Source organism: Tetranychus urticae, chromosome 3, assembly GCF_039701765.1.
Source record: "Tetranychus urticae isolate SD_2017Ah chromosome 3, NJAU_TeUrti_SD_1.0, whole genome shotgun sequence".
Lineage (NCBI taxonomy): Eukaryota > Metazoa > Arthropoda > Arachnida > Trombidiformes > Tetranychidae > Tetranychus > Tetranychus urticae.
Window position 1 is genome coordinate 4485289 of NC_142960.1, and position 18287 is coordinate 4503575.

An 18287-nucleotide genomic window follows, 5' to 3' on the forward strand; every position below is an offset into this window, starting at 1 on the left:
CATCATTTCAATTCCATTATTTATTCAAAGTTTACATGTTTCTCTTTAGACAAGCGTGGGCGAGTCCAGATCATCCTTATCATTACCATTATCAAACGTTAATGTAGAGTTGAAATTCAATTTGAAAAATGTCATCATTTTGTTTTACTAATGAACTTTTTCTCAAAACTAGTTTTATCGCTAATCATTGATACTCATGAAACGCTAATCAATTCATCTAAATTGGTCTTTTAATAAAATTTACAGATAAAATCGTTTTCTCCAAGTTTTCCATTTTCTTTCAATTTAAAATGTTTGTCAAATGGTACAGCGTCTTGAACAGTTGCCTAAGTGTTTCAATTGTTTACTTGCAGGTAAAAACGATTAAAGCCATTAACATTTAATGATGATAATTTTGTTTGATGGTTTGTTTAAACAGCTTTAATTCAGTTGACAAATCTCAGTTTACCGGGATTGACTCAAGCAAAACGAAACGTTATAATAGTTTTAATAATAATCTTGAAAATTACTTTTCCTTTCAATTGTTTTCTTTTCGTTTTTTTTTCTTACTTCGTAACATTCATTTTCACCGCACAGCAAAATTCACCTTTTACATTGTGACTTGCGATGAAATTATATGAAGCAAAAACCGTTAACCTGTTGCCTTGTTATGGTCGAGTTACCTGGAATCGCCCCGGAAGGGCGTAAAGCTAAGCGTGTGTCTCTATTATCTGCTAAATATTATCTTATTGATAAGATAACAAAAAAATGATAACTTCCAATGCAATTTTCTTCATCTTCATCTTTGTTTTGATGATAATGATGATGAGGGTAAGATAAAGACCAAGATTAAAGATGTGAGTGGAAACAATTTGAATCTCTTTAAGGTCCATTTCAACTAGACTCTTGAATTGGGTCATTTGCAGGTTTACGGGTTGACCATTTACTCTGAAGAGACTTCGACTTTATTTTGGAAAACATTTATTTCATTGTTTTAATGAGGACTCAATTTGGTCAACAGATTCAGGAATTCAATTTATGATATTCTCAGCTTGGTCAACCTTCTTGTGTAATGAAAATTTCACCCTTTTTCTGATTTCTCGGTACCATGCGAATGAATTCTTTAGCCGTAGAGATGTAATGTTCAGAATGTATTTTGAAATTTTTCGGGTTTGGTTTGGTATTTCACTTTCACTTATTTTTCCTTCAATTAGATCAGTTTTTTTCCTCATTTTAATTGTATTGTTGGTATTCATATTGTTAGCTGAGCAATCAAAAAACTAGGAAACATCTATTGATGCCATTGTGTGTTTCGCTATTGAAAAGGTATCCATTGAAACGAGATAAAAGACGAAAAGGCTTTTGGAATATGTGCCCATAAATGTACCATTTAAACGCTATTCGAGTACAATGAATGTTTGCAGATCAAATCATCTTTAGTCATCAATTCCTATTGTTATTTGTGCACTTGTCGCGAGTTTCGTCATTTTAGTCATAAGCCGAACATAAAGCTTTCAATTGGCAAAGTCAATTGTCGCAACATTTATTTAACTATTAATAGAAATGAAAGTAAATATTTTCACTGAAACTATTTTTCAAAGCATTTAAAAAACGAATTAAAACTTTCAATTTTTTCCGTTTTTTAATCATCAAACCTCAAGATAAATCGATAAGGACAAAGATGAGGCCAAAATTGATTTTCTTGGTAATCATTTCAATAAAAGCAATTATTGTTTGATGATTGAGTCTTCATCTGAATCTGAATTTCCATGGGAATGAACTCTTCTATCAAAGTTAACAGATCAACATTTGGTTCTTCACCACAAAATGATAGGTTACCTCGATTGACGGACCCTCAAGTTGGTTACCTGTTAGCAAAAGTAAAGATAAAAAATGGTGTTGAAAGGTACAAACGGTTTTACTTTGCAATAATGATGGTTTCAGGTTATAATTTCATACTTGCCTCACTTAAGATGATGATGTTAATGGCGATGAAAAGATGAAGATGAAAAAAGGATGAGTTTTGGTATATTGCATTGTATCGATTAGTGTCAAAACTAATTGCCAGTTGAACACAGACGATATGGTTTTTTAGTGACCATAAAAAACAGGTTATTCAATTTTTTCCTCTTCTTTGCCTTCTTTTTACCTTTTAACTTTTTTTCTAAATATTGAATGGAATTTTTCATTTCATCATTAGGATGATGATGATGATGATGAGCAACATTATCATTTGACAGGTAACCAGGTTCTATTATATAATCAACTATTGAATCCTGTTCATCACAAGAACATCAACTTTTCTCATTTTCTTGCTTTACATTCATTACCTTTAACCATCAACCATATTCAAGATTCATCACTTTTTTTTGCATTTCATTTTCTTTAACGCAACAATGATCATCAAAGTGTATCAACATGACTGACCACAGCCTACAGATAATCACAACTAATCAAGTCCCTGGACTGACCTTTTACCCTTACCTAATCAAGCATCAGACTAAAATCCCATGTAATGAGCAATTATTGAAGCGAGCAAAGAAAAGGTTGAAAAAGTTCAACTTTACAAATGTTGAAAAGAAAAGTGGAAATTTGCAAAAAATTGAAATGTAAAAGGTCGACTCTTCATTAAAAGTTCAATGTCAATCCCTTCAGGTCCATCCACTCAATCTTTTTTGGTCCATAATATTGATTCACTGTTCGAACCTAAAAAATCAGATTTTGCTTTTCTTCATTTTCTTATAGACATTACGAAGTGCCAATTGGCTAACAGAGCGACCGTCAACTCAGAGCAGGAAAAATTGTGAAAATCAAAATAAAACGGTTGAAGAAAACTTTTCATGATTTTTGAAATTCAGTGATTCGCTTTTAGAAATGCTTTAATATTGTTAAAAATTTTATCGGTTAAACGTTCGATGAAAAGCTAAAAGTGGCTCAATAACCATGAGCCTCTGATTGGACAGTAAAGCTGCTCTTACGAGACGAGAGAAGCAAAAATGAAAAGGTAAAAGTATAACAATTATTGGTTGAAACTAGTAATGTTTTTGTCAATGAAAGTGAGTTAACAGTAAATTTCATTTAAGGGCTTTTCCATCTAAGGTTTAGCTTAGTAAATCTTGATTTTTCTTGGTTAATATTAGTAAAGTTCAGTTAAAAGTTTTAAAGCTGAGTTTTAATTGATTTAAAAGCACGCCATCTCTCGCTTTCAAAAGCTAATGCTTTAAGCTAACACATGCTTTCATTTCATTTCATTTCATCATCTCATCTCATTGACTTACCTAGTTTTTATACTTTAGTTTTCTTTATTTTTACCTGTTTTTTAGTTTAGTTTTTTGTTTAATTTGAAAATTTCTAATTATGTGCCACCAGTTGCCTTTAAACAGGCCTAAAAAAATTTTCATCGAACCTGAACTCGCTCTTCGGAGATTCAAAGAAGATGAAAAAGTCAATATTTTTGAAAATGCGAGTTCTGTGCTGATTTCAAATTATATCCAGAAATATAAAGGTGATTTTGAATCTTTTGAGAAATTAAATTGCAGCTTCAAATACAACAATAAATCTATCAACGTTGTTGAATTAAGTGTTATATTTCGTGGTGAAAATTTGAAATATTCTGGTGTAGCCTCTACAAAGACATTGGCAATGGCTATAGCGTCATCAAAGATGTTGGAAAAAATAAGATCAATTGATTCTTATATTTTTATGGTAAATATAACTCTGATAGTACCTTCGGATTTGAAGATACCATCAGGCTGTTGACTAATGACATGAAATACTTGATAATACCTTCGGATTTGGAGATACTATCAAGCTGTTAGCTAATGACATCGAATACTTGATAATGGTTTCGGATTTGAAGCCACTATCAAGCAATTTCTTTGTTATAAACCTATTTAACTTATACTTTATTTTCATTTTACAGCCAAAGTTTTGTATCGGTCTTCCCAACTATCGTGGACACTGCTTTTTCGTTCCAGTTTTTGTACCCCTGTTCAACGATAGTGATTTTGTTTTTGCCCTATTAAAAGCCTTTGAAGTCTCAACACAAGTCATAATTGAAAACAATATCCAAAAGCCAGAAAAAAACAAAGACGAATCTCTGTTCCTTTGGACTAGAGTTATATATAATTTTTTCAGTTCCTATTCTAAGGCTAGTCAAGAAGGAGAAATTATTATAAAACATCACCCAAAAAATATTCAAAGAGCTTACCCTGAAATTTACACCCAAGCTATGGATCAGTGTTTCAAGCAAGCTGGCTATAAAAATGATCTTGAAGTTGATCGGCGTTTGATGAAAGTCGTTATACAATTAGCAGAACATGTTTGGAATGACTACAAAACGCCAGGTTTGATAAATTAACATTTATTACCTAAAGATACTTACGGATTTGAAGATATCTTTAGGTATTATGAACATAAATTCATGTTTATTATTACCTAAAGATACCTTCGGATTTGAAGATATCTTTAGGTATTGTTAACATAAATTCATGATTATGGTTTATGATCAGATAACTAATAGATGTTATGGCAACTTTCTTATTCATGTTTAGGTGGCTTTTCTTGGAGGTTGTACGAACATGTCGTTACCAAAATTAATAGTGAATTTGTTGCCGCTCTTTTACCATCACCTTTCACAGATGTCCTATTCACTACATATTTATTTGAATACAAATGCGACAAATGTGCTGCTTCTCTTCGTCGCAAAGTTGTTACGCCTTTCTTGAATATTCCAACTGTACATTCGTATTATCAAAGTTTACAAGATTTCTTTGATGAGCCAAGCTCATTTATCAACTTTCAAGAGCTTCAGTGTTCCCACAAGAAACAAGGTAGTTCGTATTTAACCCTACAGCTTAATGTCTTCAATTCCGAAGGCAATAATCTGTAATTCTTTTATCTATTTTTCTAATATTATTTTTTCGATTTTATTCTTCGACTATTTTAGCAAAAGCTTGTGGAAGCCCAATTACAGACACGATTAGTCGTTTTAAGTTTATCAAACTACCAAAGACTCTAGTAATCAAAGCTGTTGGCTATATTGGTGGGCTTTACAAAGTTGAAGTTCCTGAAACTCTAAATATTGTTGTAGACGCTGAGGTAAAAAAATATGTTAAAGTCGCTTATAGCTTAGATTATGAAGTCTGGAACCGTGGAACTTCTGGTAAACTAAAATCGCTGAGAATGATTGAGCCTGAACAAGGAGATGAATCTGCAGGAAAGCACGCTATAGCAATGGTAAAGACTTCTGAAGGATATTTTGAGATAAACAATAGTCATGTTTTTGAACCTTTAAAATATTTTACTCATGCAATCGACGACACTCTAGTTTTTTATAAAGAAGATGATCTCAATCAATTTATACCTCATGTAGGAAACTACTATAAAAATAATGGAGAAAAAGTAATGGCAACTGGTCAGCAAAAAGCTGATAAAAATGAAGATAATGATGATGATTCATCTGTAATGGATTGGTTTGAAGATTGAGCCAAAACTGCTTTCTCTGTAATTCAAAAAAATTGTATTTCCATTTCCCTCTTTTTCATTCAATGTTGTTTTTTGTTTCATTTTTCATTTTCATTCTTCATTTTTTGTAAGACTTTTCAAATTTACGTTTATTACATATTTCAGTGGCAAATAAATTCATTTCCATGAACCAAAAGTTTATTCTTGTTAATGATTCTTCAGTTGTATTGAACAGTGTTTCATCTACAATAAATGCCTTCAATCAAGAACAAATGCTTGGTATTTTAGCTCGTGAAAATTGGGAAAAGGTGAGATTTTTTCAATGAATAGATAAAAGAATCATAACTACCATCGGATTTGATGATAGCTATGAACTGATTAAAGAATCATAACTACAATCGGATTTGATGATAGCTATGAACTGATTAAAGAAACATAACTACAATCGGATTTGATGATAGCTATGAACTGATAAAAGAAACATAACTACAATCGGATTTGATGATAGCTATGATCATACTGTGAAGTCTAATAATGTAAGTAATGATGATATCTATTATCATGGCATATATTATTAGAATGTCTAATTGCCAAAACTACCATCGGATTTGACGGTACTAATGACAAATCTCTTATTATTAAGGTTCCAAGAAGTACTTTGAAAAATATAACTGAGAAGCATCTAACGATGGCTGAAGATGAAGACTTTGAATCAGGATTTATGAAAACTTATCGCTTGAGTCAAAGAGAGTTTTCATGGTTTTGTGCTAATTTAGGGACTTTCAAGCGCTTAAGATGGGACATAAGAATTCAAGCCTTGGTTTTCATCGAATGGCTCAAGTCAAAAGCTCATCTAGAGCAAATTGGACGAATTTTTGATATGCCTACAACAACAACTCACAATTCTGTGAATCGTATTTTAGCTGCAGTACTAAAGCTTGGACCACAACTCATTAGATTGCCAGAGACTTGTGAGCTAAACGATATTTGTGATGGTTTTTATCAAAAGTCAGGAGATGCAAGATTTTTAAGGAATGTTGTTGGAGCTATTGATGGTTCATTGGTTAACTTGATAGTTCCTGAAGATCAAATGGAAGCATATTTTGATCGTCATCTCAATACATCCATGAACCTCACAGCAATTTGTGATCATAATATGGCTATCAGATTTTTGTACGTTGGTAGAACAGGAGCTTGTCACGACGCGAATGTGCTAAAAGAAACTTCTATCTACAAGCAAAAACTTTTTCCACCACAAGATTTTGTTATACTTGGAGATTCTGCCTATCCAAATTGTTTAGAGCCGATAACAATCATAGCTCCTTACAAGCGAGATACAGGCAATCAACTTCTTCCTCCACATCGAAGAGATTTCAATTATATCCATTCCAGAGCTAGAACGGTAATCGAGCGCGCTTACGGGCGTATAAAAAATATGTGGAGGCGTATTCATTTGAATATATTGGAGAGTAATGTCTCTAAAGCTGCTGATATAATAACCGCCTGCATTATAATGAATAATATAACTCTAGGGATGCATGAATTTCGAGCACAAGAAAACCAGAGAAACTTTGATTTTTGGGAAACAGAACCCAAACCAAATACATTTCCTGACGCAAAAGCTTATAGAGATTATTATGCATTGAAATTTGTTGAATAAACTGAAACTTTATTATTACTATTATTAATGAAAAATCAAATACAAAACATATAATCAATGTCATATATTGTGAATATATGCTCAAATCCGAGCGTATTTTCACAATTTAAACCAAATATACTCAAAAAATTATAGATTATCGTCAACAAAAATCGTTTCTCTGTAGATACACAAAGTACGAATAGATAAACAAAAACAGAATAATATAGTCAATCTAATAACGAAACAAATTTGTTAATATACTCTCAAATCCGAGTGTGTATTGACAAAATATATGAGAATCATGGATCTGGTTCTTGGTTTTGTTGTTCAGTATTTACGTTCCTTCGTAGATTTTCTTGATCAGCAGCATTTTTCCAACTTTCATATAGAGGACATGCTGCATTAGTGAATCTTGTGAAATCTTGAGCTATTTTATTCAGCACTTTTGCGTTACCAAGGAATATATCTCGATAAGAAGTGTATCTTCTTACTTTTTTAGAAGGGCGATTTGTTTCTTCGTCGTCTATCGTTGGTGATCGACTGCGTCTTGAGGATGATGATGATGTTGATGCTTGTGTGTTGAATGAAAAATTGGATGATGATTGCGAGCCTGTTTGGGTCATTGAATTCAGTTGCGATTCTGAGTTTGACAGATTTGCATTCAAATCACTGAAATTAAAGTCATCATCCAATGGTTCTGATGAATGCAAATTATCTGATTGATTTTCAGGAATTTCCTCAAACTGTAAATCATCCATGGCACTAGGAATAAATTGACTTTCATTTTGATTGGTCTCTTGCTCTGTACTTATGGTTAAACACGAATCTATCACTTTTGGTGGATTATTCTTGTGGCTACCATCACAAAAATAACTGATAAGCTCAAAAAGTTCCTGGCTTGCTACAGAGTCTCTATAACTGCCTGCTACGCCTGTTGCTGGCTTCTTATTATAAAGTTTCTTTAGATTCATGAATTTGTCTCTGACAGTCTTCCATCCAACATTCCAACCGAGAGAGTTAATGAGTTTAATCCATACATCGCTTTTAGCGTAGGCGCCAATGAATTCGCAATCCATTTCTTTTCTTTTACTCAACAATTGAATGCTTTTCTCCAATGTCCCTTAGAATGAAGATATGGTTAGATTAACTCAATAAAGGTCTTTAGTGCCTTCAAGTCCGAAGGCACGAAAAGTATCATAGGTTTAATTCAATGGATATGATGATTGTATCTTCAATTCCAAAGATATAAACATCATTTAACAAGTCAAGTCAAAGCAAGTCTACTTGCAGCAAAAATCTAGTTTTTGATAATTCATGCCTTCGGAATTGAAAGCATGAACAGTATCGTATGTCTGATATAATCTATATGATGATTTTATCTTCAAATCCGAAGATACGATCATCATTTAACAAGTCGAGTTGAACTTAATTGTAGGTTAGATTCGATCTATATGATGATTGTATCTTCAATTCCGAAGATGTGATCATCATTTAACAATTTATGTACACTGGCTAACTTACATGTAAAAGCTGGTTTGTAACCCTTCGGTCGACCACGTTTCTTTGGTAAACCTTTTTCTTGCGTAGTTAGATTTATATCCGATGGCTCACTCATTACTTGTTGATCAGCTTGACCATTAGGCATCACAAAATTTTAAATGAAAAATCTAAACTTGAAAATTCTTACAAAAACTAATCAACTAACTTTTCATTTGGTGAATCAAACAAATACAACGTGTTTAGATGCACCAATATGCGCATGTCTCACATGTTGGTTAAAAGTTTTGATGGAAATGGTTAAAGTTGGTTATTTTAGCTGCCAGCTGATTTTTTAACCAACTTTAACCAAGATATATCAAGATTTACTAATAAAAACCTTTGATGGAAAAGCCCTTTAATTATGTTGAATGTCAAATCTGTTATCTCATTGAGATCTTTACGCTTTCCCTTTGTGTCTCTTGTTTGGCCCTTGTTTTTGTCTTTACCTGTGTTACCTGCCTTTTGTTGTTGTGGTTATTGTTTTCAACTTTTTTTCCCTCTTTTTGTTACCTTTTGTGTTTCTGTGTCAATCTTATCTTAATAAAACCAATATCGTTATGATAAGGATCAGTTGAACATTCCTTTGGTTGATAAAAGGTGAAATCAGTGAAAGGCTTTTCTTCTTCTTGTTTTTCGCTGTTGTGTTTTTGACTGTCATGATGTGATTCATTCATTCATTCATCATCGTCATCATCATCATCATCATTTACCCTTTCCTTTGCGTTCCTTTTGCCTGTTTTACCTTTTCTTCAATGAAACTTACTCTAACAATCACACTCCCACTTTTTATCTCACCTTTGAATCGCTAAATTTTTCACGCCACTCACACAGCTTTTGACCTTTTCGTCCATTGAGACATTTGTTAACTTTTGTTTGTCTCTTTTGGACCCTCAATCTATTATTATCAACTTCTGTGATCGCCTTTTAAAGGCTTCATTTTACATTATAATGATAATAATAAATGTGATTTTGACGTTTACCTAAGCGAAGTTACTCTCTTTCAATGTTGCACGACACCGTAAAGCATCGATCTCTTTTCATTCTGGAATTTAACCTAAAAATTATTGATGATGTAAAATTTTTTCAACATTTCTTTCAAAAAGGTCAAATTGAGTTCTCATTCCCTCTAAAAAGGCCTAATCTCACAGTATTTACTTTCGATTTTCAAAAATTCTTACTTCGATTTCGATGCAGCTCTGAGGCGATTTCCAACACAATCAAGCCAATGATCGAAGATGAATATCGAGGTTCATTTTATCAGGCTAACAAGCAGCACTTGCTGATGTACAAACGATTCAATTTAATCAGCTAATAATGGGCATTGAGAAGTATCTTTTTGGATCATTGACGGAATGAGAGTTTTGATGCGATAAGTTGGCTTTTGGTGTTCCATCTATAGATGGCCTTTTCTAGACCATTTGCAGCATTCAACTGTTGACTGTTTCGACGGAAAGCCTATTTTAGATTGGACTTGAGTCTATAAGTTGATCTAACCAATCGATTGTCTCAGTTTCTTAATGAATTATTCATGTTTACACAAAAATAACGAATCTTCATTTATAGCTTTAAAACTGTGGCTAAAACGCTGGATATGTTAAGGGATGCAATTGAAAAGGTTGAAGTAGAGGTTGAAGAAGAAGAAAAAGTGTAGAAAGAAAAATAGAAAGAGAGTTGACCTGTTTGACATTGGTCAGTGGGATATTGGTCCAGGTCACGATAATTCATCAAGAATGAGTGTTAAATATAAAGAAAAGGAGAGTAGGAGGAGATGAAAGTGACCATAAGACTATAAAGATTGAACTAGGTAAACGGTAGAAAAATATTTTCTGAAGAAAAAGAAGAAGAAGAAAAAGGTAAAGATCAATTTTAGTCTCATTCAGGCCAATTTATCACCGCACCTTGTTGACCATCTATGAAGTTGCAAAAATGTTGCTCGATGTGTGTCTAAATAAAAAGTAAGAGAAAAAGAAATGTCAGTCCCTTCACTACAGGTCGTCACACTCTGATTGTGGTGTCACTGTCAACCTTAAAATGTTGACCCCGACCCCTTTAGGTATTAGGATAAACTGGCAGTCAAGATGAGACCAGAAGAAAGTAGCTGTGCAATTGAAGGTGTGAAAGGAAAGTGAGAAGGCTGGAAGTAGGTGGGAAGGGGGTCGATTGGAGGAGGAAAACTAAAGAACAAGAAAAGAGAAAAAATAATTTTCGAAACAAGGATGAAGATGAAGAGAGAGAGAGGGAACAAGAAAAATAGCCTGCAGTGAATATGTAACGAGAGAGAGAGAGAAGAATAATGTGAGAAGAAGATGGAGAAAAAGGTAAAAGGTAAAAGCGGAAAATGAGGAGCAAAGAAAAGAAAAGAAGGTTGACAGGTTTGGAGATGCTAAAGGAGGAGGAGGAGGAGGAGGTGGAAGGAGGTTAGCTTGGATAAAGGGTCGAAAAGGTAAAGGTGTGAAGGAAGACGAATGAGACAAAAGAAATTGAGATTTGCGAGGAATTGGAGTGGACATTGCAATAAATGGAATGAAAAGAAGTTACAAAAAGAAGAGAAGAGATTGATTGACCTTCCAACTTGAAAAGGAAGAAGAGAAATGATGACGATTGTTGTTGATGATGATGATGATGATACAGTTACTTTAACAAGGCTAAAGTTGAAACTGTTCAGAAAGTGGAAGAAGCAATTTTTAAAGATGAAACCAGGTAAACCTTATAAATCTGTGTAGGTGAAGGTTTTGTGACATTTTACTTGGACAGTTTTAGAAGAAGAAGAAAAAAGATTTTCTCTTTTCTTCTTTCTTTCGTTCCAATGAGTGTCGAAAGAAAAGAAAGAAAAGTGTCTCAAGAAAACGCGTGACCCCTGAAGGGACAGGTAATAAGAGGTAAATGTTGTGTTCATTATTCGCTTCAAAATTAATCTCTTCCTTGGACTCCATTTTAATGGACAAAAAAAAGTCCAAAAACTTGAAGATTGAAAAAAAGGGAAAAATGTTTCGATTGTTTCAATTGTTCACAATCAATTACTTTATTATATTAACAATGAACATAATCTTGTTGATTGTGTGAAAAAAGATTTTCATTTTTAAGTAAACAGAATGAAGTTTCAGTTCTCAATCTAATCTCATGAATGATGATTATTTGCATTTTTTGTCTTTCCTCATTTACCTTTTGTTCAAGTCAACATTTGCAATCAATCAGATTGACAATTAATCGGATAATCAGATTTGATGAACAGCAAGGCCAATGGAAGGCGAACAAACGCAAATTTCCTTTAATACAGTTAATAATAATATTCACACAAAATCTGGTGATAACTTTGCTCTCTCTTCATCCTCACCTGATTTACCTTGAGGCATTGATGATAATAACCATTGGCAAGTTACACGTAAAAATTGATTCAATCAACCTTTTCTTGTTATTGACTTTTTTTTTCTTCAATGAAAAGTCTTGAAAAGAGAAAAGTTTTCAAGTTTAAAAAAATGAAATGAGTTGCAGATGAAGGAATGGTGATAATGATTTGAGAGTAAATTGGAATGACCAGAAGAAAAAGATTTAACCACAAAAATTGACTGATCATTTGAAAGGTGGACCACCAACAATTTGCTTCTCAACTGAATGATGATTATAATTTGGTCAATGTGATGAATCAAGGAATGGAAAAGAGAGATTGGTGAAGATGGAAAAGGCTAAAGGTATGTTTAATTAGAGACTAATTTAGATGAAATACACTTGAAGATGAAACATGATGATGCATCAACTGGAAATGAAAAGTATCTTTAAACCATCATCATGATGAGGTTGTTAAGATGATATGTGCAAATGCAATAAGCTTGTAAAGATGGCCCAAACGCGAAATGGGATAATTGATTGTTGGCCTCAGGGTAAGATAATCAATCCATCTTTCAACCTCCTCTTCATATCACCTTATCTTGCCCTCTTCACCATCATCCCTAATCATAATCTTTTTGATCACCATTTTGAAGCAGCCTCAATCTGTAAATTAATCAAGTTAACAGCTAAAATAAAGATCTAGTAATTGTTAGCACCTAACGATTCACAAAATGCTACACAATAATAATGTTGTACCTTTTGCTTCACTGCGTTTTCAGGTTTAAAGGTTACCTTTAAGGTCAATCTTTGGATTCTTTTCGATTTTCTCAGCTTTACATTCTGGCCTTATATTAATCCATCAACACTTATCAAATTGCAACTGCATTACGCTTTTACCTTTAATTTTACTTTAACCTTAAATTTTCATTTTCAACTCAAAAGTAAATAAAAATTTACTTTTTCCCGGTAAATTTGAATATTTTTATCTCTCGACTTTTGCATTTCATTTTTGATTGTTTTACTTTTGGATTTATTTTCATTAATTTGCAATGATATTGATTAATCATCGACAATTTATTTTTAGATGAATATCAATCAGAGTTTTCATTTTAATTTATTTGTGTTTTAATAAACATTTCGTTGAAATATTGATCAGTAAATGGTCGATGTTGAAAACATGAGTTAATTGTGATACAAGTTTGAATTGAAAAAAGGAGAAAAGGTGGAAAAAATCAATAGATTTAAGTGTTGATCAGGTCAGGTCAAGATTAATTGTTTTGATTGGATTTGATTGAGTTTGATTGGGACAAATTGAGTGGTTTCGCTCGTCTAAATCAATGGTTTTATCACGCCGGTTTAACCTTCATCTTTATTTTGGAATTGAATCTAATTAAATTGTTGAAAAGCCACTTTTAACAATCAAATGTAATTATTTTACCAATTAACTTGCTTTTTCATTATTTTTTTGTTTCTTTTCTCCTTTTTTTCGAGAAAAATTTCCAATTTAAACTTGCAGTTAACTTCATTTCATTTGGTTAGACCAGTTGATTGGTGGTTTCATTTGAGTTCATTTAATTTGTTCACACTTTCAGTTGATGATTTACATTAATCTAGTCATGTTTATTTCCAGTGATTATCTTAATTCATCTCAATTACGGTAAATTTGTTTACTTCTGTAACTGTGATTTTGTTTACGTTGATTAACTGGATTATTACTCGGATTTAGATGATCAATAATCTCTGGTTAACCTTTTATTTTTTCATTGGATCCTGGTTTTTAATGGAAACCAGTTTATCAGGTAAAGTTAATTTCATTTTTAATTTACTTTTATTCAAAATCTGGTTTATTCCAAAGTCGCCATCTATACTTTAATTGGTAAATTGTTGCCTTTGTTAATTATTTTCTGCTTTTCCCCCTAAAAAATTAAACATCACTAGATGGCGACTAACCCTTGACTCTTTTTTGGGTTAAACTTTTACGTCATTTCTTTGTTCTTAACTGTTCTTTTTTTGCTTGTTAGATTGTTATGAATCTGATTGGAATTCAATAAATACTCGGGTTTATGGTGGTACTCATGCCAAGGATGCTGAATATCCGTGGATTGCTCATCTCAGGTAAATATTGTTTTTATATATTATCGGTTTTGAATTGGAATCATGATGATCTTCTGATTTGTGTTTTTTTTGTGAGATTCAGTTTTTTTTGCTTCCTTTTCTTTGTGGTCAAACAAAACTGTAAAACAAACTTTAGGTTAAGTGTTAATACAAACATGATTCTTACCTTTGGGTCGGTGACTTTTTAGTCTCAAGTCCATCTTTACCTTATAAATCTCATACGTTTATCCTCACGCAAAAAGTTATCATCAGCTTAAGCAGAAGAGAAAATAAAAATCTTGCCTCATTTATTGTTTCCAACATTTACCTTTCGTAATAATCATCATCATCATCTTGGTTACAGTTTCGGTCTCACTCAATGCAGGTCACAACACAAAATACAAAGCTTTTTTTGCTTCTTTTTTCATTTCTTTTACAACAGACTCATTATCATCATTATTTTTTTCATTATTATTATGATTGCAAATTGGTGACCAAATAATGATAATAACCAGCAGTACGTTTATAGTGAAAATAATAATGGTTGAATGGTAATGGTAAAGCAAGAAGAAAAAAAAACAATGTATTTCAATTGGTTGTTTTAATGTTTTTTTATTTCTATTTTCCGTCCATTTCTCGTAATAAGGTTTTTTATTGGTAAAAATACAACTCGCTATGGTCTATGTGGAGGTTCATTGATAGACGAATGGCACATAATTACGGCAGCCCATTGTATACATGATTCAAGCAAAAAACTGCGTCCCATTGAAAGTGTTGAGGTTTACTTGGGAGTTAAAGATTTAACTGCTCTTAATAAACCATACAAAGTGTCCAAATATTTTTATCCGCATAATTATAACCAAGAGACACTTTACAATGACATTGCGATCCTTCGTTTAACCAAACCAGTTGTTTTCACAGAAAAGGTTTCACCCGTTTGTTTAGCTAATTCAATGGATAAACCATTTCTCACCTTGACTGTTGCTGGCTATGGTAGACTTGGACCTAATCGTAAACCGGCCACATCTCTGATGAAGGTTGATGTCGAATACATCGACAGTAAGTATTGTTAAACCAACAATTATTAGCCCAAAAGATAATAAAAATTTCGTCACTATTAATAATTCTCATGATAGCATATTAGAAGTATTATAACAATAGAGAGCAAGTCATTCAATTCATAGTTTCCTTCCCAAGTTCATTATACTTTTATTATCACCATTTGGGTTAACTATTGATCGATTGAGATAATCAAATTTGATAGTAATATCTTATTACTTGTTGATTCATTTGTTTTTTTTCTTATTTCCTGCTATTTGGGGAGAACAGAAGAATCTTGCAATAAGATGTTACGTGATTTTATAATACGAATGAACCCTGATATCGAATCTCGTGCAAAAAAATTTGAAATGCCTAAAGTACATGGAAGTCACATGTGTGCTGTGGATACCTTTAGTGGAGCCGATGCTTGTTCAGGAGACTCCGGAGGACCTTTGATGTACAAAGATCATAAAGATGGAAGGTATTATGTTGTTGGCATTGTTTCTGGTGCCATGGATGAATGTGGTGATCCAAGGACACCAGGATTTTATACAACTGTAGCCAAATTTAGACCTTTTATTGAAAAAGTCGCTCCAGGAACAACTTTTTGTCAAGTTTAAATAATGAAATCAGGCAAAAATTTTCGTTGACTGACTGACTGATCTTTAATACAAGCAGAGCCACGCACGGCTTCCCAACTAACCAGCAACTGTAAATAACCTAGAATGCAGCCTCTAGACATCAGTCCAACAATAACAGCAACAACAGCAACAACAAAAATGGGGTTGTACAGTATGTACGACTTGTGTGAAACTAATGGTTCATCAAATAATTCACCATCACCACACCACCATCTTCACCATCCATCGCAACATCATCATCATCATCCTTCTCAGCATCATCATCATCATCCTTCTCAACATCATCATGCTGTGACAATCAGTGACAATTCATCACATCATTCACTTCAATCATCATCCACAACTGTGAACAATTCTTCAAGCCCAACCTCATCACACACACCATCAACCACCAACTCATCTTCCCCACCAGCAACAGCCGCCGCCGCTGCTGCTTCTACCGCTGCTGCATTGGCAGCAAAAAATGAACATGATAGAGTGAAAAGGCCAATGAATGCTTTTATGGTTTGGTCAAGGGGACAGCGTCGGAAAATGGCCCAAGAAAATCCGAAAATGCACAATTCTGAAATTTCTAAAAGGCTTGGTACCGAGTGGAAGGTATTATCTGAAATTGATAAGCGGCCCTTTATCGATGAAGCCAAAAGACTACGAGCAGTCCACATGAAAGATCATCCAGACTATAAATATCGACCACGTCGAAAGACCAAAACTTTAATGAAAAAAGATAAGCCTTATTCACTAGCTAGTGGGTTAGATCCTTTAACTGCGGACCCATCACGATCTTCGGCGGGGCCTACAAGTGCTGCAGCCGCATTAAGTGTATCTCGTGATCTCTATCAAATGAATGGATGCAGTTATCCACCAGTATCCATGCATGACTATCAACAACATGCCGCTTACGGTTCACCCCAACCTGGTCTATATACCAGATATGATATGACCTCAGCTCCAATGGCCATGAGCTATATGAACAACTCAAATTATTCCCACCTGCCCATGTCAACTTATACCTCGATGGGAAGTTCTTGTGCCCCTGGACCAGAGATAAATTACTTACATCAGCCTAGCTGAATATTAAACTTTTAATCAATATTGTAATGCTTTTCACTTAGTTCATTTTGACAATAAAATTTGTGAGTAAATTTGTTTCAAATCTGACTGAGTTTCGGTTTTGTCTAGGCGCTTTCTGCGTGATGAATTTGAATAAACCTTTTCCAACACCATAAGATTATCGATAAATATAGAAATTTTCCTTTCTCCATTCAACTGAAATTCAATTTCTGCATAATTAACCAAATTGATAAAGAACCACTTTCATTGCGATAGAAATTTTTGAAAACCTGTCTGAAGTTTTGATAGTTTGATGAAACCATTCTCTTGTTTTAGGTAATTTTCTTTCTACCCAAAGAAGTTTAGTGGCAGCTAACAATACATGAAGATCATGACGAGCTTTTTCCATAACTGACCGCGCTTTGACCAAAGTACCACAACTCTCTTCAAGTCGAGAAAGTGATAGCCAAAGAGAAATCGAAGTTGGATTAAATTTGATTTCTAAATTAGTAAATAAGTAAATTTTTAACCAAAAGAGTTTATTTAGAGTGTTTCTTTTTTCATCTCAAGGTATTTTATACAGACCAACACAGGCTACATTTAATGCAGCAAAATATTTCAATAGTCATTGGCATCAGCAAATTATGAACAATTATTGAGATTCCTTATATTTTCTCACAATAATGGTTTGGAAAGATTGAAAGATCACATTGTGGGCCGCTATACATAACAAAAAAACATCTTTACTCTCGCTCATTCATTTTGATCCTCTACTTGAGCTTTAATGCTATTTTTTATCAAACTTACAACCTTGAGTATTTTCATCAGCTTTTCAATTGATCTTCCTGCAAAGTGAAATTGTTTTATTATTCTTGTTAGATTAAGAATTTAATCCAACTTGTGAACAACTTGTCACATAAATAAATATTACCTACAGTGAAACATTAACCTTGAAGATTCATTTTTTTCACCAAACAATTTACTAAAACATTAACACAACTGTTAAGCGTCTTCACAAAAATCAATCCAACAAACTATTTAGTCTGCCAAAAATGCTTGTCAAGTGATTATAATGGCGATTTAAATGAGACTATTTGATGATCATGGAGAGGGATCAGTAAAGCAAATCAAATACGATTAAGAGTGTTTAAGAGCACGAAAAAAACACTTTCATTGTTATTCCGAATCGGGTGAATCGCTGCAACCACTTGATCAACTGACCACTGAATTTTTAAAAAATCTACAAAAAGTATTCACTTTTGTATCTTAAACACTAGACTGGGCAGCTTTCATCAAACTATGTACTTTGGTACAATTAGGATTGGGTTTTGTTGATCCAACAATCGATGGCAGTTGCTTAAAATAATATTAAATAAATGGCTATTACTTTAACAAGTTAACTCTATACTATCACATGGGAATATCAACCTTAAATCGGTTACTATTTAATTGAATTAAGGAAGAGTGAGAAGATGATGTAAGATGATTTGATTTTCCCTTTTTCTTCA

The 18287-nt window shown here is 33.1% G+C and overlaps 4 protein-coding genes across 6 annotated transcripts; 3 read left to right on the top strand and 1 right to left on the bottom strand.

Annotated features, from left to right (window-relative positions):
• Positions 1-3114: 3114 nt before the first annotated feature.
• LOC112538724 (uncharacterized) lies at positions 3115-5682 on the top strand. Of its 2 annotated transcripts, none has more exons than XM_025160602.2 (4): positions 3115-3684; positions 3902-4325; positions 4533-4811; positions 4928-5682. In XM_025160602.2, the coding sequence occupies exons 1-4, from the start codon at positions 3337-3339 to the stop codon at positions 5464-5466; spliced, it is 1590 nt and encodes a 529-aa protein (XP_025016370.2). In that variant the 5' UTR covers positions 3115-3336; the 3' UTR covers positions 5467-5682. The 2 variants fall into 2 exon arrangements, with proteins under 2 accessions (XP_025016370.2, XP_025016369.2); XM_025160601.2 differs by having other exon boundaries at positions 4533-4814; positions 4928-5681.
• A 1569-nt stretch (positions 5683-7251) lies between these two features.
• LOC107361406 (uncharacterized) lies at positions 7252-8931 on the bottom strand. Its single transcript, XM_015928233.3, has 2 exons — positions 8609-8931; positions 7252-8207 (listed from the first exon to the last, which is right to left on the bottom strand). Exons 1-2 carry the CDS (start codon positions 8730-8732, stop codon positions 7387-7389), a joined length of 945 nt encoding a protein of 314 aa, XP_015783719.2. The 5' UTR covers positions 8733-8931; the 3' UTR covers positions 7252-7386.
• Positions 8932-13484: 4553 nt separating this feature from the next.
• Positions 13485-16882, top strand: LOC107371230 (clotting factor G beta subunit-like). Of its 2 annotated transcripts, none has more exons than XM_015939257.3 (4): positions 13485-13752; positions 13975-14068; positions 14694-15106; positions 15377-16882. In XM_015939257.3, the coding sequence occupies exons 1-4, from the start codon at positions 13680-13682 to the stop codon at positions 15706-15708; spliced, it is 912 nt and encodes a 303-aa protein (XP_015794743.2). In that variant the 5' UTR covers positions 13485-13679; the 3' UTR covers positions 15709-16882. The 2 variants fall into 2 exon arrangements, with proteins under 2 accessions (XP_015794743.2, XP_025018598.2); XM_025162830.2 differs by lacking the exon at positions 13485-13752 and adding an exon at positions 14490-14598 and having other exon boundaries at positions 13902-14068.
• LOC112538478 (transcription factor Sox-2-like) lies at positions 15814-16882 on the top strand. The gene has a single exon (XM_025162828.2). The coding sequence runs from the start codon at positions 15814-15816 to the stop codon at positions 16798-16800; it is 987 nt and encodes a 328-aa protein (XP_025018596.2). The 3' UTR covers positions 16801-16882.
• Positions 16883-18287: the final 1405 nt, after the last annotated feature.

Coding starts and splice junctions, on each gene's coding strand:
- LOC112538724 (XM_025160601.2), top strand. CDS start 3,337: ATGTGCCACCAGTTGCCTTTAAACAGGCCTAAAAAAATTTTCATCGAA. Junction 3,685..3,901: donor TTGATTCTTATATTTTTATG/GTAAATATAACT, acceptor TTCATTTTACAG/CCAAAGTTTTGTATCGGTCT. Junction 4,815..4,927: donor TTCCCACAAGAAACAAGGTA/GTTCGTATTTAA, acceptor CGACTATTTTAG/CAAAAGCTTGTGGAAGCCCA.
- LOC107361406 (XM_015928233.3), bottom strand. CDS start 8,732: ATGCCTAATGGTCAAGCTGATCAACAAGTAATGAGTGAGCCATCGGAT. Junction 8,208..8,608: donor TTACAAACCAGCTTTTACAT/GTAAGTTAGCCA, acceptor CTTCATTCTAAG/GGACATTGGAGAAAAGCATT.
- LOC107371230 (XM_015939257.3), top strand. CDS start 13,680: ATGATCAATAATCTCTGGTTAACCTTTTATTTTTTCATTGGATCCTGG. Junction 14,069..14,693: donor CCGTGGATTGCTCATCTCAG/GTAAATATTGTT, acceptor TCTCGTAATAAG/GTTTTTTATTGGTAAAAATA. Junction 15,107..15,376: donor TGATGTCGAATACATCGACA/GTAAGTATTGTT, acceptor TGGGGAGAACAG/AAGAATCTTGCAATAAGATG.
- LOC112538478 (XM_025162828.2), top strand. CDS start 15,814: ATGCAGCCTCTAGACATCAGTCCAACAATAACAGCAACAACAGCAACA.